Source organism: Scyliorhinus torazame, chromosome 17, assembly GCF_047496885.1.
Source record: "Scyliorhinus torazame isolate Kashiwa2021f chromosome 17, sScyTor2.1, whole genome shotgun sequence".
NCBI lineage: Eukaryota > Metazoa > Chordata > Chondrichthyes > Carcharhiniformes > Scyliorhinidae > Scyliorhinus > Scyliorhinus torazame.
Window position 1 is genome coordinate 61850228 of NC_092723.1, and position 25045 is coordinate 61875272.

The 25045-nt window shown below is 47.1% G+C and overlaps 1 protein-coding gene across 2 annotated transcripts in view; it reads left to right on the forward strand.

Moving 5' to 3' along the window:
- The window catches only part of spdef (SAM pointed domain containing ets transcription factor), a 195962-nt gene that overhangs the window by 161463 nt on the left and 9454 nt on the right, over positions 1 to 25045 (forward strand). The window contains exon 5 of one of the 2 annotated variants that reach the window (XM_072480510.1): positions 21204 to 21287. In XM_072480510.1, the coding sequence (XP_072336611.1) occupies positions 21204 to 21287 (84 nt within the window). The remainder of the gene's footprint in view (positions 1 to 21203; positions 21288 to 25045) is intronic. The other variant, XM_072480511.1, reaches the window with a different exon arrangement.

Sequence of the window (25045 nt, forward strand, 5' to 3'; positions counted from 1 at the left end):
AGACAGTGAGTGGCTGTAAATCAGACAGTGAGTGACTGTAAACCAGACAGCGAGTGACTGTAAACCAGACAGTGAGTGACTGCAAACCAGACAGTGAGTGACTGTAAACCAGACAGTGAGTGTTGTAAACCAGACAGTGAGTGACTGTAAACCAGACAGTGAGTGTTGTAAACCAGAAAGTGAGTGACTGTAAACCAGACAGTGAGTGACTGTAAACCAGACAGTGAGTGACTGTAAACCAGGCAGTGAGTGACTGTTAACCAGACAGTGAGTGTTGTAAACCAGACAGTGAGTGACTGTAAACCAGACAGTGGGAGATTGTTAACCAGACAGTGAGTGACTGTAAACCAGACAGTGAGTGACTGTAAACCAGACAGTGGGAGATTGTTAACCAGACAGTGAGTGACTGTAAACCAGACAGTGAGTGACTGTAAACCAGACAGTGAGTGGCTGTAAATCAGACAGTGAGTGACTGTAAACCAGACAGCGAGTGACTGTAAACCAGACAGTGAGTGACTGCAAACCAGACAGTGAGTGACTGTAAACCAGACAGTGACTGACTGTAAACCAGACAGTGAGTGACTGTAAACCAGACAGTGAGTGTTGTAAACCAGACAGTGAGTGACTGTAAACCAGACAGTGAATGGCTGTAAACCAGACAGTGAGTGACTGTAAACCAGACAGTGAGTGTTGTAAACCAGACAGTGAGTGTTGTAAACCAGACAGTGAGTGACTGTAAACCAGACAGCGAGTGACTGTAAACCAGACAGTGAGTGACTGCAAACCAGACAGTGAGTGACTGTAAACCAGACAGTGACTGACTGTAAACCAGACAGTGAGTGACTGTAAACCAGACAGTAAGTGTTGTAAACCAGACAGTGAGTGACTGTAAACCAGACAGTGAATGGCTGTAAACCAGACAGTGAGTGACTGTAAACCAGACAGTGAGTGTTGTAAACCAGACAGTGAGTGACTGTAAACCAGACAGCGAGTGACTGTAAACCAGACAGTGAGTGACTGCAAACCAGACAGTGAGTGACTGTAAACCAGACAGTGAGTGACTGTAAACCAGGCAGTGAGTGACTGTAAACCAGACAGCGAGTGACTGTAAACCAGACAGTGGGAGATTGTTAACCAGACAGTGAGTGACTGTAAACCAGACAGTGAGTGACTGTAAACCAGACAGTGGGAGATTGTTAACCAGACAGTGAGTGACTGTAAACCAGACAGTGAGTGACTGTAAACCAGACAGTGAGTGGCTGTAAATCAGACAGTGAGTGACTGTAAACCAGACAGCGAGTGACTGTAAACCAGACAGTGAGTGACTGTAAACCAGACAGTGAGTGTTGTAAACCAGAACGTGAGTGACTGTAAACCAGACAGTGAATGGCTGTAAACCAGACAGTGAGTGACTGTAAACCAGACAGTGAGTGACTGTAAACCAGACAGTGAGTGTTGTAAACCAGACAGTGAGTGACTGTAAACCAGACAGTGAGTGTTGTAAACCAGACAGTGAGTGACTGTAAACCAGACAGTGAGTGTTGTAAACCAGACAGTGAGTGACTGTAAACCAGACAGTGAATGGCTGTAAACCAGACAGCGAGTGTCTGTAAACCAGACAGTGAGTGACTGTAAACCAGACAGGGAGTGACTGTAAACCAGACAGTGGGAGATTGTTAACCAGACAGTGAGTGTTGTAAACCAGACAGTGAGGACTGTAAACCAGACAGTGAGTGATAGTAAACCAGACAGCGAGTGTTGTAAACCAGACAGTGAGTGACTGTAAACCAGACAGTGAGCGATAGTAAACCAGACAGCGAGTGTTGTAAACCAGACAGTGAGTGACTGTAAACCAGACAGTGAGTGACTGTAAACCAGACAGTGAGTGACTGTAAACCAGACAGTGAATGGCTGTAAACCAGACAGCGAGTGTCTGTAAACCAGACAGTGAGTGACTGTTAACCAGACAGTGAGTGACTGTAAACCAGACAGTGAGTGACTGTAAACCAGACAGTGGGAGATTGTTAACCAGACAGCGAGTGTTGTAAACCAGACAGTGAGTGACTGTAAACCAGACAGTGAGTGACTGTAAACCAGACAGCGAGTGTTGTAAACCAGACAGTGAGTGACTGTAAACCAGACAGTGAGTGACTGTAAACCAGACAGTGGGAGATTGTTAACCAGACAGTGAGTGACTGTAAACCAGACAGTGAGTGACTGTAAACCAGACAGTGAGTGACTGTAAACCAGACAGCGAGTGTCTGTAAACCAGACAGTGGGAGATTGTTAACCAGACAGTGAGTGACTGTAAACCAGACAGTGAGTGACTGTAAACCAGACAGTGAGTGGCTGTAAACCAGACAGCGAGTGTCTGTAAACCAAACAGCGAGTGTTGTAAACCAGACAGTGAGTGACTGTAAACCAGACAGCGAGTGTTGTAAACCAGACAGTGAGTGACTGTAAACCAGACAGTGAGCGTTGTAAACCAGGCAGTGAGTGACTGTAAACCAGACAGTGAATGGCTGTAAACCAGACAGCGAGTGTCTGTAAACCAGACAGTGAGTGACTGTAAACTAGACAGCGAGTGACTGTAAACCAGACAGTGAGTGACTGTAAACCAAACAGTGAGTGACTGTAAACCAGACAGTGAGTGACTGTAAACCAGACAGCGAGTGACTGTAAACCAGACAGTGAGTGACTGTAAACCAGACAGCGAGTGACTGTAAACCAGACAGTGAGTGACTGCAAACCAGACAGTGAGTGTTGTAAACCAGACAGTGAGTGACTGTAAACCAGACAGTGAGTGACTGTAAACCAGACAGTGGGAGATTGTTAACCAGACAGTGAGTGACTGTAAACCAGACAGTGAGTGGTTTTAAACCAGGCAGTGAGTGACTGTAAACCAGGCAGTGAGTGACTGTAAACCAGACAGTAAGTGACTGTAAACCAGACAGTGAGTGACTGTAAACCAGGCAGTGAGTGACTGTAAACCAGACAGTGAGTGACTGTAAACCAGACAGTGAGTGACTGTATACCAGACAGTGAGTGACGGTAAATCAGACAGTGAGTGACTGTAAACCTGGCAGTGAGTGACTGTAAACCAGACAGTGAGTAACTGTAAACCAGGCAGTGAGTGACTGTAAACCAGACAGTGAGTTACTGTAAACCAGACAGTGAGAGACTGTAAACCAGGCAGTGAGTGACTGGAAATCAGACAGTGAGTGACTGTAAACCAGACAGTGAGTGACTGTAAACCAGACAGTGAGTGACTGTAAACCAGACAGTGAGTGTTGTAAACCAGACCGTGAGTGACTGTAAACCAGACAGTGAGTGACTGTAAACCAGACAGTGAGTGTTGTAAACCAGACAGTGAGTGACTGTAAACCAGACAGTGAGTGTTGTAAACCAGACAGTGAGTGACTGTAAACCAGACAGTGAGTGTTGTAAACCAGACAGTGAGTGACTGTAAACCAGACAGTGAATGGCTGTAAACCAGACAGCGAGTGTCTGTAAACCAGACAGTGAGTGACTGTAAACCAGACAGGGAGTGACTGTAAACCAGACAGTGGGAGATTGTTAACCAGACAGTGAGTGTTGTAAACCAGACAGTGAGTGACTGTAAACCAGACAGTGAGTGACTGTAAACCAGACAGCGAGTGTTGTAAACCAGACAGTGAGTGACTGTAAACCAGACAGTGGGAGATTGTTAACCAGACAGCGAGTGTTGTAAACCAGACAGTGAGTGACTGTAAACCAGACAGTGAGTGACTGTAAACCAGACAGCGAGTGTTGTAAACCAGACAGTGAGTGACTGTAAACCAGACAGTGAGTGACTGTAAACCAGACAGTGGGAGATTGTTAACCAGACAGTGAGTGACTGTAAACCAGACAGTGAGTGACTGTAAACCAGACAGCGAGTGTCTGTAAACCAGACAGTGGGAGATTGTTAACCAGACAGTGAGTGACTGTAAACCAGACAGTGAGTGACTGTAAACCAGACAGTGAGTGGCTGTAAACCAGACAGCGAGTGTCTGTAAACCAGACAGCGAGTGTTGTAAACCAGACAGCGAGTGACTGTAAACCAGACAGTGAGCGTTGTAAACCAGACAGTGAGTGACTGTAAACCAGACAGTGAGTGACTGTAAACCAGACAGCGAGTGACTGTAAACCAGACAGTGAGTGACTGTAAACCAGACAGCGAGTGACTGTAAACCAGACAGTGAGTGACTGTAAACCAAACAGTGAGTGACTGTAAACCAGACAGTGAGTGACTGTAAACCAGACAGCGAGTGACTGTAAACCAGACAGTGAGTGACTGTAAACCAGACAGCGAGTGACTGTAAACCAGACAGTGATGACTGCAAACCAGACAGTGAGTGACTGTAAACCAGACAGCGAGTGACTGTAAACCAGACAGTGAGTGACTGTAAACCCGACAGCGAGTGACTGTAAACCAGACAGTGATGACTGCAAACCAGACAGTGAGTGACTGTAAACCAGACAGTGAGTGACTGTAAACCAGACAGTGAGTGTTGTAAACCAGACAGTGAGTGACTGTAAACCAGACAGTGACTGACTGTAAACAAGACAGTGAGTGACTGTAAACCAGACAGTGAGTGTTGTAAACCAGGCAGTGAGTGACTGTAAACCAGACAGTGAGTGACTGTAAACCAGACAGTGAGTGACTGTATACCAGACAGTGAGTGACGGTAAATCAGACAGTGAGTGACTGTAAACCTGGCAGTGAGTGACTGTAAACCAGACAGTGAGTAACTGTAAACCAGGCAGTGAGTGACTGTAAACCAGACAGTGAGTTACTGTAAACCAGACAGTGAGAGACTGTAAACCAGGCAGTGAGTGACTGGAAATCAGACAGTGAGTGACTGTAAACCAGACAGTGAGTGACTGTAAACCAGACAGTGAGTGACTGTAAACCAGACAGTGAGTGTTGTAAACCAGACCGTGAGTGACTGTAAACCAGACAGTGAGTGACTGTAAACCAGACAGTGAGTGTTGTAAACCAGACAGTGAGTGACTGTAAACCAGACAGTGAGTGTTGTAAACCAGACAGTGAGTGACTGTAAACCAGACAGTGAGTGTTGTAAACCAGACAGTGAGTGACTGTAAACCAGACAGTGAATGGCTGTAAACCAGACAGCGAGTGTCTGTAAACCAGACAGTGAGTGACTGTAAACCAGACAGGGAGTGACTGTAAACCAGACAGTGGGAGATTGTTAACCAGACAGTGAGTGTTGTAAACCAGACAGTGAGTGACTGTAAACCAGACAGTGAGTGACTGTAAACCAGACAGCGAGTGTTGTAAACCAGACAGTGAGTGACTGTAAACCAGACAGTGGGAGATTGTTAACCAGACAGCGAGTGTTGTAAACCAGACAGTGAGTGACTGTAAACCAGACAGTGAGTGACTGTAAACCAGACAGCGAGTGTTGTAAACCAGACAGTGAGTGACTGTAAACCAGACAGTGAGTGACTGTAAACCAGACAGTGGGAGATTGTTAACCAGACAGTGAGTGACTGTAAACCAGACAGTGAGTGACTGTAAACCAGACAGCGAGTGTCTGTAAACCAGACAGTGGGAGATTGTTAACCAGACAGTGAGTGACTGTAAACCAGACAGTGAGTGACTGTAAACCAGACAGTGAGTGGCTGTAAACCAGACAGCGAGTGTCTGTAAACCAGACAGCGAGTGTTGTAAACCAGACAGTGAGTGACTGTAAACCAGACAGTGAGCGTTGTAAACCAGACAGTGAGTGACTGTAAACCAGACAGTGAGTGACTGTAAACCAGACAGCGAGTGACTGTAAACCAGACAGTGAGTGACTGTAAACCAGACAGCGAGTGACTGTAAACCAGACAGTGAGTGACTGTAAACCAAACAGTGAGTGACTGTAAACCAGACAGTGAGTGACTGTAAACCAGACAGCGAGTGACTGTAAACCAGACAGTGAGTGACTGTAAACCAGACAGCGAGTGACTGTAAACCAGACAGTGATGACTGCAAACCAGACAGTGAGTGACTGTAAACCAGACAGTGAGTGACTGTAAACCAGACAGTGAGTGTTGTAAACCAGACAGTGAGTGACTGTAAACCAGACAGTGACTGACTGTAAACAAGACAGTGAGTGACTGTAAACCAGACAGTGAGTGTTGTAAACCAGACAGTGAGTGACTGTAAACCAGACAGTGAATGGCTGTAAACCAGACAGTGAGTGACTGTAAACCAGACAGTGAGTGTTGTAAACCAGACAGTGAGTGACTGTAAACCAGACAGCGAGTGACTGCAAACCAGACAGTGAGTGACTGTAAACCAGACAGTGACTGACTGTAAACCAGACAGTGAGTGACTGTAAACCAGACAGTGAGTGTTGTAAACCAGACAGTGAGTGACTGTAAATCAGACAGTGAGTGACTGTAAACCAGACAGTGAGTGACTGTAAACCAGACAGTGAGTGACTGTAAACCAGACAGTGAGTGACTGTAAACCAGACAGCGAGTGACTGTAAACCAGACAGCGAGTGTTGTAAACCAGACAGTGAGTGACTGTAAACCAGACAGTGAGTGACTGTAAACCAGACAGTGAGTGACTGTAAACCAGACAGTGAGTGTTGTAAACCAGACAGTGAGTGACTGTAAACCAGACAGTGAGTGTTGTAAACCAGACAGTGAGTGACTGTAAACCAGACAGTGAGTGACTGTAAACCAGACAGTGAGTGTTGTAAACCAGACAGTGAGTGACTGTAAACCAGACAGTGAGTGTTGTAAACCAGAAAGTGAGTGACTGTAAACCAGACAGTGAGTGACTGTAAACCAGACAGTGAATGGTTGTAAACCAGACAGCGAGTGTCTGTAAACCAGACAGTGAGTGACTGTAAACCAGACAGGGAGTGACTGTAAACCAGACAGTGGGAGATTGTTAACCAGACAGTGAGTGTTGTAAACCAGACAGTGAGTGACTGTAAACCAGACAGTGAGTGATAGTAAACCAGACAGCGAGTGTTGTAAACCAGACAGTGAGTGACTGTAAACCAGACAGTGAGTGATAGTAAACCAGACAGTGAGTGACTGTAAACCAGACAGTGAGTGACTGTAAACCAGACAGTGAGTGACTGTAAACCAGACAGTGAATGGCTGTAAACCAGACAGCGAGTGTCTGTAAACCAGACAGTGAGTGACTGTTAACCAGACAGTGAGTGACTGTAAACCAGACAGTGAGTGACTGTAAACCAGACAGTGGGAGATTGTTAACCAGACAGCGAGTGTTGTAAACCAGACAGTGCGTGACTGTAAACCAGACAGTGAGTGACTGTAAACCAGACAGCGAGTGTTGTAAACCAGACAGTGAGTGACTGTAAACCAGACAGTGAGTGACTGTAAACCAGACAGTGGGAGATTGTTAACCAGACAGTGAGTGACTGTAAACCAGACAGTGAGTGACTGTAAACCAGACAGTGAGTGACTGTAAACCAGACAGCGAGTGTCTGTAAACCAGACAGTGGGAGATTGTTAACCAGACAGTGAGTGACTGTAAACCAGACAGTGAGTGACTGTAAACCAGACAGTGAGTGGCTGTAAACCAGACAGCGAGTGTCTGTAAACCAGACAGCGAGTGTTGTAAACCAGACAGTGAGTGACTGTAAACCAGACAGCGAGTGTTGTAAACCAGACAGTGAGTGACTGTAAACCAGACAGTGAGCGTTGTAAACCAGGCAGTGAGTGACTGTAAACCAGACAGTGAATGGCTGTAAACCAGACAGCGAGTGTCTGTAAACCAGACAGTGAGTGACTGTAAACCAGACAGCGAGTGACTGTAAACCAGACAGTGAGTGACTGTAAACCAAACAGTGAGTGACTGTAAACCAGACAGTGAGTGACTGTAAACCAGACAGCGAGTGACTGTAAACCAGACAGTGAGTGACTGTAAACCAGACAGCGAGTGACTGTAAACCAGACAGTGAGTGACTGCAAACCAGACAGTGAGTGTTGTAAACCAGACAGTGAGTGACTGTAAACCAGACAGTGAGTGACTGTAAACCAGACAGTGGGAGATTGTTAACCAGACAGTGAGTGACTGTAAACCAGACAGTGAGTGGTTTTAAACCAGGCAGTGAGTGACTGTAAACCAGGCAGTGAGTGACTGTAAACCAGACAGTAAGTGACTGTAAACCAGACAGTGAGTGACTGTAAACCAGGCAGTGAGTGACTGTAAACCAGACAGTGAGTGACTGTAAACCAGACAGTGAGTGACTGTATACCAGACAGTGAGTGACGGTAAATCAGACAGTGAGTGACTGTAAACCTGGCAGTGAGTGACTGTAAACCAGACAGTGAGTAACTGTAAACCAGGCAGTGAGTGACTGTAAACCAGACAGTGAGTTACTGTAAACCAGACAGTGAGAGACTGTAAACCAGGCAGTGAGTGACTGGAAATCAGACAGTGAGTGACTGTAAACCAGACAGTGAGTGACTGTAAACCAGACAGTGAGTGACTGTAAACCAGACAGTGAGTGTTGTAAAGCAGACCGTGAGTGACTGTAAACCAGACAGTGAGTGACTGTAAACCAGACAGTGAGTGTTGTAAACCACAAAGTGAGTGACTGTAAACCAGACAGTGAGTGTTGTAAACCAGACAGTGAGTGACTGTAAACCAGACAGTGAGTGTTGTAAACCAGACAGTGAGTGACTGTAAACCAGACAGTGAATGGCTGTAAACCAGACAGCGAGTGACTGTAAACCAGACAGTGAGTGACTGTAAACCAGACAGCGAGTGTTGTAAACCAGACAGTGAGTGACTGTAAACCAGACAGTGAGTGACTGTAAACCAGACAGTGGGAGATTGTTAACCAGACAGTGAGTGACTGTAAACCAGACAGTGAGTGACTGTAAACCAGACAGCGAGTGTCTGTAAACCAGACAGTGGGAGATTGTTAACCAGACAGTGAGTGACTGTAAACCAGACAGTGAGTGACTGTAAACCAGACAGTGAGTGGCTGTAAACCAGACAGCGAGTGTCTGTAAACCAGACAGTGAGTGTTGTAAACCAGACAGTGAGTGACTGTAAACCAGACAGTGAGCGTTGTAAACCAGACAGTGAGTGACTGTAAACCAGACAGTGAGTGACTGTAAACCAGACAGCGAGTGACTGTAAACCAGACAGTGAGTGACTGTTAACCAGACAGCGAGTGACTGTAAACCAGACAGTGAGTGACTGTAAACCAAACAGTGAGTGACTGTAAACCAGACAGTGAGTGACTGTAAACCAGACAGCGAGTGACTGTAAACCAGACAGTGAGTGACTGTAAACCAGACAGCGAGTGACTGTAAACCAGACAGTGATGACTGCAAACCAGACAGTGAGTGACTGTAAACCAGACAGTGAGTGACTGTAAACCAGACAGTGAGTGTTGTAAACCAGACAGTGAGTGACTGTAAACCAGACAGTGACTGACTGTAAACAAGACAGTGAGTGACTGTAAACCAGACAGTGAGTGTTGTAAACCAGACAGTGAGTGACTGTAAACCAGACAGTGAATGGCTGTAAACCAGACAGTGAGTGACTGTAAACCAGACAGTGAGTGTTGTAAACCAGACAGTGAGTGACTGTAAACCAGACAGCGAGTGACTGCAAACCAGGCAGTGAGTGACTGTAAACCAGACAGTGACTGACTGTAAACCAGACAGTGAGTGACTGTAAACCAGACAGTGAGTGTTGTAAACCAGACAGTGAGTGACTGTAAACCAGACAGTGAGTGACTGTAAACCAGACAGTGAGTGACTGTAAACCAGACAGTGAGTGTTGTAAACCAGACAGTGAGTGACTGTAAACCAGACAGTGAGTGACTGTAAACCAGACAGTGAGTGTTGTAAACCAGACAGTGAGTGACTGTAAACCAGACAGTGAGTGTTGTAAACCAGAAAGTGAGTGACTGTAAACCAGACAGTGAGTGACTGTAAACCAGACAGTGAGTGACTGTAAACCAGGCAGTGAGTGACTGTTAACCAGACAGTGAGTGTTGTAAACCAGACAGTGAGTGACTGTAAACCAGACAGTGGGAGATTGTTAACCAGACAGTGAGTGACTGTAAACCAGACAGTGAGTGACTGTAAACCAGACAGTGGGAGATTGTTAACCAGACAGTGAGTGACTGTAAACCAGACAGTGAGTGACTGTAAACCAGACAGTGAGTGGCTGTAAATCAGACAGTGAGTGACTGTAAACCAGACAGCGAGTGACTGTAAACCAGACAGTGAGTGACTGCAAACCAGACAGTGAGTGACTGTAAACCAGACAGTGACTGACTGTAAACCAGACAGTGAGTGACTGTAAACCAGACAGTGAGTGTTGTAAACCAGACAGTGAGTGACTGTAAACCAGACAGTGAATGGCTGTAAACCAGACAGTGAGTGACTGTAAACCAGACAGTGAGTGTTGTAAACCAGACAGTGAGTGTTGTAAACCAGACAGTGAGTGACTGTAAACCAGACAGCGAGTGACTGTAAACCAGACAGTGAGTGACTGCAAACCAGACAGTGAGTGACTGTAAACCAGACAGTGACTGACTGTAAACCAGACAGTGAGTGACTGTAAACCAGACAGTAAGTGTTGTAAACCAGACAGTGAGTGACTGTAAACCAGACAGTGAATGGCTGTAAACCAGACAGTGAGTGACTGTAAACCAGACAGTGAGTGTTGTAAACCAGACAGTGAGTGACTGTAAACTAGACAGCGAGTGACTGTAAACCAGACAGTGAGTGACTGCAAACCAGACAGTGAGTGACTGTAAACCAGACAGTGAGTGACTGTAAACCAGGCAGTGAGTGACTGTAAACCAGACAGCGAGTGACTGTAAACCAGACAGCGAGTGTTGTAAACCAGACAGCGAGTGACTGTAAACCAGACAGTGAGTGACTGCAAACCAGACAGTGAGTGACTGTAAACCAGACAGTGACTGACTGTAAACCAGACAGTGAGTGACTGTAAACCAGACAGTGAGTGTTGTAAACCAGACAGTGAGTGACTGTAAACCAGACAGTGAATGTTGTAAACCAGACAGTGAGTGTTGTAAACCAGACAGTGAGTGACTGTAAACCAGGCAGTGAGTGACTGTAAACCAGACAGTGAGTGACTGTAAACCAGACAGTGAGTGACTGTAAACCAGACAGTGAGTAACTGTAAACCAGACAGTGAGTGACTGTAAACCAGACAGTGTGTGACTGTAAACCAGACAGTGAGTGACTGTAAACCAGACAGTGAGTGACTGTAAACCAGACAGTGTGTGACTGTAAACCAGACAGTGAGTGATTGTAAATCGGAGAACTTGGGTCCATATATATTCTGGATTGTGGAATGTTTTACACAAGGAATTTTGAACTACATTACCGCAGGGACTGTCCAACCTTTTACAAAAGGATTTGAGCAGCTATACACCAGGCAGTGTGAGCACCTTTCCACCAGGGAATGTGGGCGAGTTTATACCACTGGGTGTGAGGAAATGTACACCTGCTTGTGCAAACGTGATTAAAACAATGAGTGTGAATAACAATGCACAAGAAGTTTTGAGTAACTTTAGACCAGAGGTTGTGACAGGGACTTTACACTAGGGTGTGTGATAGGGACTTGGCATTAGAGAGTGTGATGGTGGTTTTGCACCATCAACTGTGACTTTACACCAGGCATTGTGATAGGGATGTTACACCAGCGAGTGACTTTACACCAAAGTTTGTGAGTGGCTTTACACCAGCAGTGTGAATGACATTAAACCAGAGAGTGTGAGTGATTTTACACTAGAGAGCATGATAGAGACTTAACACCAGAGAGTGTGAATGACTTTACACCAGTGAGTGTGAGTGACTTTACATCAGAGATTTTGATAGGGACTTTACACTGAAGATTGCGATACTGACTATACACCAGTGAGTTTGACGGGGACTTTACACCAGAGAGTTTGATGTTGACTTTACACCAGGGACTGTGATTTTGACTTTACACCAGGGAGTGTGATCTTGACTTTACACCAGGGAGTGTGATCTTGTCTTTACACCAGGGAGTGTGATCTTGTCTTTACACCAGGGAGTGCGATCTTGAATTTACACCAGAAGTGTGACAGGGACTTTACACCAGAGTGTGTGATATGGACTTTACACCATAGGTTGTGATAGGGACTTTATACCAAATAGTGTGAGTAACTTTACACCAGCAATTATGAGTGTGAATGACATTGCACCAGAGATTGTGACAGAGACTTTACACCAGTGAATGTGAGTGAGTTTATAGCAGAGTGTATGATAGTAACTTTACACCAGAGATTCTGATAGTGACTATACACCAGTGAGTGTGATAGGGACTTTACACCAGAAATTTTGATAGTGTCTATACACCAGTGAGTAATGATAGGGACTTTACACCAGTGAGTGGGATAGGGACTTTACACCAGAGATTGCGATAGACACTTTACACCAGTGAATGTGAGTGAGTTTACTCCAGAGTGTATGATAGTAACTTAGTAACTTGACACCAGAGATTCTGATAGTCACTATACACCAGTGAGTGTGATAGGGACTTTACACTAGAGATTATGATAGTGTATGTACACCAGTGAGTATTTTTTGATAAACAATTTTATTGAGACATTTTGGCACAATAACCCCCCCCCCCCCCCCTCCCCACCCCCGATGATTAATTTTCCACGAAGAAGTCGATAAATGGTTGCCACCTCCGGGCGAACCCTGACAGTGACCCTCTCAAAGCGAACTTAATTTTCTCCAGACCGAGAGAGCTCGCCATATCTGATAGCCAGGCCTCCGACTTCGGGGGCTTTGAGTCCCTCCATGCCAACAGAATTCGTCGCTGGGCTACCAGGGAATCAAAGGCCAAAACGTCAGCCTCTCTCTCCTCCTGGACTCCCGGGTCCTCTGAAACCCCCAAAATAGCCACCTCTGGACTCATCACCACCCCTGTTTTTAGTACCCGAGACATAACATCCACGAACCCCTGCCAGTACCCCCTGAGTTTTGGGCATGCCCAAAACATGTGAACATGATTCACTGGCCCTCCCGAACATCTGGCGCACCTGTCCTCCAATCCGAAAAATTTGTTCATCCGGGCCACTGTCATGTGGGCCGGGTGGACGACCTTGAATTGAATCAGGCTGAGCCTATCGCATGTTGCGGTCGCGTTTACCCTGCTCAACGCCTCCGCCCCTAAGCCCTCTTCCATATCGCCCCCGAGCTCCTCTTCCCACTTAAGCTTCAGCTCCTCGGTCTGTGACTCCTCTGCTCCCATAAGTTCCTTATATATATCCGAGACTCTCCACTCCCCCACCCATCCACTGGACACTACCCTGTCCTGGATCCCCCTAAGTGGCAGGCGTGGGTAGGATGGAATCTGTCTGCGTAGAAAGTTCCACACCTGCAACTACCTGAGCTCAAATTCTCTCGCCAGCCCAAATTTCTCCTCTAACGCCCTCATGCTCGGGATGCTCCCTTCCAAGAACAAATCCCCCATGCTCTCAATCCCAGCCCTCCGCCATGCTCAGAATCCACCGTTCATATTCCCCGGGGCAAACCGGTGATTGTCGCAAATTGGGGACCAAACTGATGCTCTCACTTCCCCCACGTGCTTTCTCCATTGGCCCCAGATCCGCAAAGTCGCCACCACTACGGGGCTGGTGGAGTACCGTGCCGGCGGGAGCGGCAGGGGCGCCGTGACCAGGGCTGCCAAACTGGTGCCCCTGCACGAAGTGGCCTCCATTCGCCCCCAAACTGACCTCGCATCCCCCATCCACTTCCTTATCATAGCTATGTTGGCCACCCAGTAGTAGTTACTAAAGTTTGGCTGTGCCAGCCCCCCTTCCCCCCGGTTCCTCTCAAGCATCAATATCCTCACCCGCGGGGACTTCCCCGCCCACACGAATCCCATAATCATTTTATTGACCTTCTTGAAAAAAGGCCACGGAATGAAACTGGGGAGACACTGGAAGGCGAACAGGAATCTCGGGAGGATTGTCATTTTAACCGTTTGCACTCTCCCCATTAGTGTCAGTGGGAGCGCATCCCACCTCCGGAACCCAACCCTCATTTGCTCCACCAACCGAGATAAGTTCAACTTGTGCAAACGGCCCCAGTCCTGCGCCACCTGTATCCCTAAGTATCTAAAACTGTCCCCTACTAGCCTGAACGGCAGCCCCCTCAACCTACCCTCCTGGCCCCTTGCCTGGACTACAAACAACTCGCTCTTTGCCATGTTCAGTTTGTACCCCGAGAACCGGCCGAATTCCTTCAGGATCCCCATGATTTTATCCATCCCAGCCACTGGATCTGTGATGTATAAGGGCAGGTCGTACACCAGTGAGTATTGATAGGGACTTTACACCAGTGAGTGTGATAGGGACTGTACACCAGTGAATGTGATCTTGACTTTATACCAGTGAGAGAGAGTGACCTTTAACCAGAGAGTGTGAGCGACCTTACACCAGAGATTGTGATCGGGACTTTACACCAGCACGTGTAAATTACTTTACGCCAGCGAGTGCGAGTGACTTTACACCCCAGCAAAAATGAATGGCTTTACAGCACAGATTGAGTGACTTTCCAACAGAGATTGTGCGTGAATTTGCACCGGTGACTGTGAGTGACTTTACACCAAGAGTGTGAGTGACCTTACACCAGACAGTGTGAGTGATCTCACACCAGAGAGTGTGAGTGATCTCACACCAGAGAGTGTGAGTGATCTTACACTAGAGAGTGTGATAGGGACTTTACACCAGAGAGTGTGAGTGACATTCCATCAGATAGTGTGAGTGAATTTGCACCAGCGACTGTAAGTGACTTTACACCAGAGAGTATGAGTGATCTTACACTAGAGAGTGTGAGTGATCTTATACCAGAGAGTGTGAGTGACTATCCACCAGAGAGTGTGAGTGACTTTCCACCAGAAAGTGCAAGTGACCTTACACCAGAGGGTGTTACGTAGTATTATATAGAATTACATAGAATTTACAGGCAGAAGGAGGCCATTCGGCCCATCGAGTCTGCACCGGCTCTTGGAAAGAGCACCCTACCCAAGTCCACCCCCCCACCCTATCCCCATAACCCAGTAACCCCACCCAGCACTAAGGGAAATTTTGGACACTAAGGGCAATTTAGCTTGGTCAATCCACCTAACCTGCACATCTTTGGACTGTGGGAGGAAACCGGAGCACCCGGAGGAAACCCATGCACACACGGGGAGGATGTGCAGACTCCGCACAGACAGTGACCCAGCAGGGAATCGAACCTGGGACCCTGGAGCTGTGAAGCAATCGTGCTAACCACAATGCTACCGTGCTGCCCATAACGACTTGCCAATAGAAAGTGCGAGTGACCTTACACAAGAGAGTGTTAGTGACTTTTCATCAGAAAGTGCGAGTGACCTTACACCAGAGAGTGAGTAACCTTACACCAGAAGGTGTGAGTAAGTTTACACCAGAGAGTGTGAGTGATCTTATACCAGATAGCTTGATAGAGAATTAACACCAGTGAGTGTGAGTGACTTTCCACCCGAGAGTATGAGTGATCTTACACCAGATAGCGTGATAGAGACTTAACACCAGAGAGTGTGAGTGACTTTACACCAGGGAATGAGTGACTGTACATCAACACGTGTGAGTGATTTTATATCAGAGAGTGTGATAGTAATTTTACACCAGAGAGTGTGATAGTGACTTTACACCAGCGGGTGTGAGTGACTTTACATCAGACATTGGGACAGAGACTTTACACCAGAGAGTGCGAGTGACTTTACACCAGAGATTGTGATGGGGAGTTTACATCAGTGAATGTGATAGTGACATTACACCAGAGAGTGTGATAGGGGCTTTACACTAAGGATTGTGAGTGACTTTACACCAGAGATTGTGATTGGGACTTTACACCAGAGAGTGTGAGTGACTTTACACCAGTGAGTGTGAGTGACTTTACACCAGACGTTGTGACAGAGACTTTACACCAGTGAGTGCGAGTAACTTTACACCAAAGATTGTGATGGGGAGTTTACATTAGTGAATGTGATAGTGGCATTACACCAGAGAGTGTGATAGGGGCTTTACACTAAAGATTGTGAGTGACTTTACACCAGAGATTGTGATTGGGACTTTACACCAGAGAATGTGAGTGACTTTACACCAGTGAGTGTGAGTGACTTTACACCAGAGAGTGTGAATGACTTTCCAACAGAGAGTATGAGTGACTTTACACTGGAGAGTGCTAGTGACCTTACACCAGATAGCGTGATAGAGACTTAACACCAGCGAGTGTGAGTGACTTTACATCAGACGTTGTGACAGAGACTTTACACCAGAGAGTGTGAGTAACTTTACACCAAAGATTGTGATGGGGAGTTTACAATAGTGAGTGTGATAGTAACATTGCACCAGAGAGTGTGATAGGTGCTTTACCCTAACGATTGTGAAAGTGGCTATACGCCAGTGAGTATTCCTAGGGATGTTACGCCAGCGAGTGTGATAGTGACTTTACACAAGAGGCTGTGATAGTGACTATGTACCAGTGAGCGTGATAGGAACTCTACACCAGCGAGTGTGATAGTGACTTTATACAAGAGGCTGTGATAGTGATTATGTACCAGTGAGCATGAGAGGGACTCTACACCAGAGAGTGTGATAGGGACTCTACACCAGCAAGTGTGAGTGAATTTACACCAGAGAATGTGAGTGACTTTACACCAAAGAGTGTGAGTGACTTTACACCAAAGAGTGTGAGTGACTTTACACCAAAGAGTGTGAGTGACTTTACACCAGAGATTGTGATAGTGGTATTCTCACTGGACAAGCAATCTAGAGACCAGGGTTCAAATCCCACCACTGCAGATGGTGAAATTTGAATTCACAAAGAATCTGTAATTAAAGGTCTAATGATTGTTGATTGTTGTAAAAACCCACCTGGTTCACTAATGTCCATTACAGAAGGAAATCTGCCACCATTACCTGGTCTGGCCTACATGTGACTCCAGGCCCACCAAAAACTGTCTTGCTCTTAAATTCTGACTCTTATATGTGTTCTGAAATGGCCGAGCAAGCCACTCAGTTGAGGGACAATTAGGGATACTATCATAGTGACGCACACAAACCATGAGTGCATTTTATCAGAAGAGAGTTTGGAATGAGGGGGTAGGGGTGAAGACGGACGGGAGAAGGTGGATGAGAAGTGAACATTCATCCACATCCCTCATTCCCACCACTGTCCTGGTGCCAGTCATTGTCGTACGAATGACTACTTTCTGGGGGGTGAGAACATGCAGCCGTGCCTGCCTCTTGCCTATTAGATGCTGCTGCTCCCATGCGAGAGAGAGAAAGAGAGAGATAGAGAGAAGGAAGTCTGTCAGTTTATATGATGAAGCTGTCGCAGTTTATTAGCTGGCAATGCCTGCAAACTATGAGATGACAGCGTGAGACTTGCAGCAGGGTGTGTGGGGGTGAGGGGAGGCTGGTGAATGTTGGGTTGGCGTCAAGTTTGATTGAGAATGTTAAGAGTTGAGTGATGTGGTCTCCCCACAGTTGGCATTCTGAACAGTGTGTGAGACTAGTGGCTCAGTTATAATGTGGAATATGAAGATGCATTCACTGACCTTGACCACTCGAGTGAGGTCACTGAACCTTTTGCGGCACTGCATCCACATCCTTGAAGCTAAAGTGCTGGCACTGGCCAGCCAACTGCAGCTTTAAGTTTTGTGAGGTTCACAGGAATTTGGGTCACCTGCTGAGGCATGAAGCCATTCAGCAGTGTGTTTAATGTTGGACTCCGTGCCACTATCATTATAATTAGCCGGCAGCACCAAATGTGCATGCTGCCTGCATTACTTCAAGTGGCCCAAGTTAATCGTGTATTGCAATCTGCGCAACCATTTTCAGGGGGCGATGGAATTCTAGTCAAAGGATGACATGTTAGATACTGATCTCCACTCTCCAGTTAAACCACATCATTCACTTAAAGAACCACCAGAGGGTCCACTAACCAAACCTATAATTGTAGCGCATGAACTACCCGAATGGGAACGGAGTCCCGTAATTAGCGCGTTTAGCCAGGAGTTTCCCGGTGCTCAGAACGCTGAGAACCCCCACGCTTTTGAACGCCCATTCAGGTAGATACGGGGTCTCAGTGGGGAACACCCCGACGAGGCCACACTTTGTCCCATTTTCTGCACTGAGGAGCTCCGGTCACCAGGAGCCCTCAGTGCAGAAGGAGATTGGGATGCCATTTTTAAATGGCGTCACGATCTCTCAACCCCCCAACGCGACCCACAAACCCCCTCAAAGCCCCGGCTCACCTGTAAGGGGGGTCCTCAGGTTCCCCACACCCGCTGCACCAGAGCAGGGCACCCCGTGCCTGTTCCACAGAACAGGGAAAATGCCAGCCTGGCACTGCCAGCCAAATACTGGATTAAAGAGGTAGGTTTAAAGGAGAAGAGAGAGGTAAGGAGGCAAAGGATCTGAGGGATGGAATTCCTGAGTTTAGGTGCCAGGCAGCGTACTGGCTGAAAATATGGCTTCTCATGGCAGAGCTGTCCAAATCAGGGATATGCAAGAGACCAGAATTGGAGGAGTGCAGGCACCATGAAGGGTTGGAGGTGATTCCAGAGATCGGGAGGAGTGAGGCTATGGAGCAATCTGAAAATGAGGATGCAAATTTTAAAATCAAAGTATCTGTGGACCTGGAGTCAGTGAGCATGGGGTGATGTGTGAACGGGACTTTGGGGGTGATGGGTGAATGGGACTTTGGGGGTGATGGGTGAACAGGACTTTGGTCCGAGTAAAGGCAGCAGGTATTTGTCTAGAGTAGTAAGAAAGGAATGAATGAAGGTTGTAGCAGCAGATAGGTTGAGACAGGGTCGGAAATAGACAGTGGCATCAAGGCAGCAGTTGGCACTTTGCTTGGTTTCCAATGTTGGAGCAGAGGAACCTAGAACCGGTGTGACAGGTCAGAGGAGTTGGAGGGAGAGTCCGAGGATGTACTGGAGGAGATCATTCAAATCAGGTGGAGAGAGGTGTGAAGGCAATTTGAAGACAATGAATCTTACAAATGCTGTTTCGAACACTCTTTCGGAATGGAAATTACAGATATTTAATCTAGTCAGAATATCCAGTGTTTAAGATATTAAACCTGCGCCTATGTAGCACTTTTCATGAAGCCCAAAAGTGCTAAATGCAAATGGAATGTTGTTGGAGTGTCGACACTACTGCAATGTGCAGAAACACAGCAGCTAATTTACACAACAGCAAAATCTAACAAACAGCACTGAGAAATGACCGGGTGTCTTGGAGGAGGCCAGATCGCCGTGGAAGAGGTGTTTCTCCATGAAAATACATAATATAATATTGACACAAATCGAGAATTGGTTCGCAGACAGGAAACAGAGAGTAGCAATAAATGGGTATTTTCCAAAGTGACAGGCAGTGACTAGTGGGGTCCCACAGGGATCTCTGCTTGGGTCCCAGCTATTCACAATGCACATCAACGATTTGGATCAGGCAACAAAAAGTACTATTTCCAAGTTTTCTGACGACACAAAACTTGGTGGGAAGGTGAGTGGTGAGGAGGATGTAAGAGGCTTCAGGATGATTTAGCCAAGTTGAGTTGGTGGGCAAATACATGGCAGGTTCTGTATAACATGGATAAATGTGAAGTTATCTACTTAGGACGGAGAAACAGAATGACAATGATTTAAATGCTGATAGATTCGGAAATGTTAACATACAAAGGGATATGGGTGTCCGAGTGCACTGAAAGCAAGCATGCAGGTACAGCAAACAGTTAGGAAGGCAAATGGTATGTTGGTCTTTGTTGCAAGAGATCTTGAGTACAGGAACAAGGATGTCTCATTGCAGCTGTACAGGGCCCTGGTGGGACCACATCTGCAGTATTGTGTGCAGTTTTAGTCTCCCTATCTCAGAAAGGATATACTTGCCATAGAGGGAGTGTAACACAGGTTTACCAGACTGATTCCTGGGATGGCAGGATTGTCGTGTGAGGAGAGATTGGGTCGACTGGGCCTGTATTGACTGGAATTTAGAAGAATGAGAGAGGATCTCATTGAAACATATAAAATTATGACAGCGCTGGACAGACTGGATGCAAGGATGTTGTGTTCTTTGGCTGAGGGTTTAGGACAAGGGAGTAACAGTGTAAGGACATGGGATAGACCATTTAAGACTGGGATGAGGAGAAACCTCTTCACTCAGAGGATAGTGAACCTGTGGAATTCTCCACCACAGAAGAGTGTGAAGTAAAAATCACTGAATATATTTAAGAAGGAAATAGATGGATTTCTAGACTCTAAAGGCATCAAAGGGTATGGGGAGAGCGCGGGGCATTGACATAGAGGATCAGCCATTGAAAGACAGAGCAGGCTCGAAGGGCCGAATGGCTAATCCTGCTCCTATTTGCTATGTTTTATGAAAACCCGAATGTAACATCAGCATCTGAGATGCAGCAAATCCGGATCCTGACCTAGATATCAGCCACTCTGGCAGGCTGTCACTGATAGAGAGCATAGAAGATGAACATGACAACAGCTAGGAATTTTTCATCCCCTGACTTCTTCTAACCCCTTAACTAATAAAACATATCTTCCTTATAACTCATTTATACAAAGCCCCTCTCCAGAGCAAACTCCTTTATTTCAATAACCATCTATAAAACAGAAATGTTATCCCACTCTCACTGGTAACACATAACACTCTGTCCTATAACATTCACTTCAATATAACATTCTAATATAATACAGCCCCTATAATTCCTCATTGATGGAGAGCATCAACCTCCCTCAACTCCAACTTTAACTCTGATCCTTGCTCCCTTCCGAAGATGATTCAGTCATTTTAGCCTAACTGTAAAAAAGTGTATATATTTCTGTATTTGCTACAGAACAATGATGGGTAAATTTCAAATACACCTCATTGGCCATACAATGCTTTGGAACATCTTAAAGTCATGAAATACACTTTATTAAAATAAATCCTTTTTCTGTTTCTCTAAGAGGGGGAAGGGAAGATGTTGAACAATGAATATTAACGGGATGAGGGGTGCTGGGGCAGTAGATGTTAAAGGGGAATGGGGAAGTTAAGCCACCGATATTTAGGAGATGGGGCGGTGTTGAGACGCGGATGTTAACACAAAGTACTTTCCTCTTCCAGCTGCCTGGATGAAAGAGAAGTCATCACCTGGAGATAACAGATATAATGGTAACATGCTGCTCACAACATCTGAACCTTCCATCTGTATGTAACCTCTCTTTATACTAAATTGATGTGTTCAATTCACTGGTAGCTGTGCTGACATACTTATAGGGAGGCCATGGCCAGTGCTGCATCAATAAAAGTAACTAGTACCGAAACAATGTGGGCACCAAATGTAGCAACCACCAGCTGATCAGTTTTGTTTCAGTTTGCACCGCAGAGGATCCTAATCCTTACCCAGCTGTCCCTGTGTCTTGTGACAGCAGCAAAGATTCAGGATCCTCTGTGGGAGGGGTCTGTGCGGGAAGTGTTACAGCAAGGAGCCTTGTACAATTTTTTTAAAAATCTTGCCATGTGAGTTAGGAGCAAAGATTTTCCAAACAATTTCGAGTGAAGAGTGTCCCTCTGAGCACGTTCCACGCAGACATAGAGTTAGGTCGCGACCCGACTATAATTCTATTGAATGGCGAGCAGGCTGAAGGGGCCGAATGGTCTCCTCCTCTTCCTATGTTCTTGCACTATAGGAAGAGATCTGAATTGCAATGTCCCAACACAATACTATTAAGAAAGGCCTATGTACTTAGCACTCCTGCCTCATGGTGCTGAGGACCCGGGTTCAATCTCAGCCCCGGGTCACTGGCCGTGTGGAGTTTGCACATTCTCTCCGAGTCTGCGTGGGTCTTACCCCACACAACCGAAAAGGATGTGCAGGGTAGGTGGATTGGCCACACTAAATTGCCCCTTAATTGGAAAAAAAGAATTGGGTCCTCTAAATTATTTTTTAAAATAGTTTTAAAAACATTTTTTTTAAAAAGAAAGGCCTGTGTACAAGACCGACATTGGGTGGAGCAGAACCTTCCTCTAGAAAATTAAAACTTTACTTGAGGCATGAATATACTCAGTAGGAAACAGCTATTGAGTTTGAATGCAGCAGATGACCTGAATGCATCAATGCAGAAGGATTTGATTAAAAGAGTTTGTGGCCTCCCTGCAATTTATGTCAAGATTTCACATTTTGTGCTGCAGTTAAATCACACTTTTGAAGAATGTGCTGTGCAATGCATTCATATACGCTCCTTAAGCTTGGTGTAAACATTGGCATATACAAAACTGTACCACTAATCTGTTTCTTCCAGTTATTCTAACAACCCAACTACAACTACTCAATACAATTATTAAAAATCAAATCGTGTTCTGCTGCCTCTTGGACCTGTGGTATTTCTTGGACGAGGTGGTGTGGTGACCCGTCATATTCTGATGGAGTGCATGATCTGTGCCAACACCTTTGCCAGTGCTGTTCGAACTGGTCATTGGTGGGCGCACAAAAGTAGCATCTCACGATAGGCTGACCTTCCTCTCTTCCCTCCTTATTGTTATGTTCCAAACCTTTATTTGCTGCCTAACGTTCCTCACAAGGCCAGCAACAGGAACTCAACAACTCCATGCACATGGGCCTTTGAGCACTAATATGTGTATCAATGCCCTGCTCCCTCTCCAATGTCCATTGACTGGAGAGGTTTAATGTGTACTTACTATGCCACACACCTCTGGATCTTATCCTCCAGCAACATAATCAAGAGCAGCATTCATAACACCCATGTTGGCAGCTCCCTTGATCCTGTTGCTCCTTGGAAAGACAAAAGGATGAGCTTGTTCACGTAAAGAAAAGTCTCACTTTAAGCAAACACTTGAAACCTCTGATGTACCGTCAATTACCACGAGACGAGAATGGTGAAACAATCGAGGTTTTATTGCACAAGATGTTGTGCCTCCTGCAGCTGGAACCAGAATGGGAGCAGCGCAGGAGAGCAGACACTTTTATACGCCGCCTGCTGGGAGGAGCCAGCAGGCGGGGATTTACTGTTGTATCTGTAATACAGGGGCAGTACCGTAATACGTGCAATGTTACTAGTGGTGTTTACCACATTCACCCCCTGTTTAAAAAAGAGTCCGGCGGGGGTGAAGAAAAACATTACAGATTGAGTCTGTCGGGGACTCTGACCCTCCGCTACGATCGCCTCAGTCCTGATGGTGATGTGGGCGCCGACGTGGTCACCTGCGACTCCGGGAGCGTGTTGTCCTCTGCTTCGTCACCCCTTAGTGGATCCAGTGAGGGGACGGATCCTGCTGGGGTGGGGGCTGCGGTGAGGTTCGCTGGTGGGGGGGTGGGTGGCGCAGGGGTGAATGAGGCAACCGGGGGGGGGGGAGCGGTATCAGGTCGGCGGTTGTGGGTGGGGACCCAGCAGGTGCCAGGTCCCGGAGGGAGACTGTCCTATCGCCCATTGGGGTGTGCCACGTAGGCGTACTGTGGGTTTGCATGGAGGAGGTGGACTTTCTCAACCAAGGGATACGATTTATGGCTCCACACATGCTTCCGGAGGAGGACGGGCCCAGGAACTGTCAGCCATGTTGGGAGCGAGACCCGGGAGGTAGACTTCCTGGGGAAGGCAAACACACGTTCGTGAGGGGTCTCATTAGTGGCGGTGCACAGGAGCGACCGGATGGAGTGGAGCGTGTCGGGGAGGACCTCCTGCCAGCGGGAGACGAGGAGAGTTCTAGACCAAAAGGCCAGCAGTATGGCCTTCCAGACCGTCCCGTTATCCCTCTCCACCTGCCCGCTTCCCCGGGGGTTGTAGCTGGTCGTCCTGCTCGAGGCGATGCCCTTGCTGAGCAGGAACTGACGTAGCTCATCACCCATGAAGGAGGATCCCCGATCGCTGTGGATGTAGGTGGAGAAACCAAACAGGGTGAAGATGCTGTGCAGGGCTTTGATGACCGTGGCAGAAGTCATGTCGGGCATGGGATGGTGAAAGGGAACCGGGATTACTCATGAATTACGTTGAGGAAGTACACATTGCGGTCGGTGGAGGGGAGGGGCCCTTTGAAGTCCATGATAAGGCGCTCAAAGGGGCAGGAGGCCTTCACCAGGTGCACTCTATCTGGCCGGTAGAAGTGCAGCTTGCACTCTGTGGAGTGCTGGATTTCGGAGGCATGGAGGGTGCGGGAAAAGAAAGCCACGGGTCTGCCCGCCTGGTTGAGGGTGGCGGCCGGAGCTACGTCTGATACATCGCTCTCCACCTGAAAGGGGAGGGTCTCGTCGACTGCGTGCATCGTGGCCTTGGCGATGTCCGCCTTGATGTGGCTGAAGGCCTGGCGGGCCTCAGCCATCAGGGGGAAAACTGTGGACTTGATGAGTGGGCGGGCCTTGTCCACATAATTCGGGACCCACTGGGCATAATACGAAAAAAAAAAACAGGCATCATTTCAGGGCCTTGGGGCAGTGGGGGAGAGGGAGTTCCAGGAGGAGGCGCACGCGGTCGGGGTCGGGCCCGAGGACTCTATTTTCCACAACGTAGCCAAGGATGGCTAAGCGGTTGGTGCGGAACACGCATTTCTCCTTATTCTAGGTGAGGTTAAGGAGTTTGGCGGTATGGAGGAATTTTTGGAGGTTTGCGTCATGGTCCTGCTGATCATGGCTGCAGATGGTGACATTATCTAGGTACGGGAAGGTGGCCCGCAGCCCGTACTGGTCAACCATTCGGTCCATCACTCGCTGGAAGACCGAGACCCCATTTGTGATGCCGAAGGAAACTCTAAGGAAGTGATAGAGGTGGCCAACTGCTTCGAACGCAGTGTATTGGCGGTCCTCCGGGCGGATGGGGAGCTGGTGGTAGGCGGACTTCAAGTCACCAGTGGAGAAGACTCGATACTGCGCAATCTGATTGACCATGTCAGATATGCGTGGGAGGGGGTACATGTCGAGCTGCGTGTACCGGTTGATGGTCTGTCTGTAGTCAATG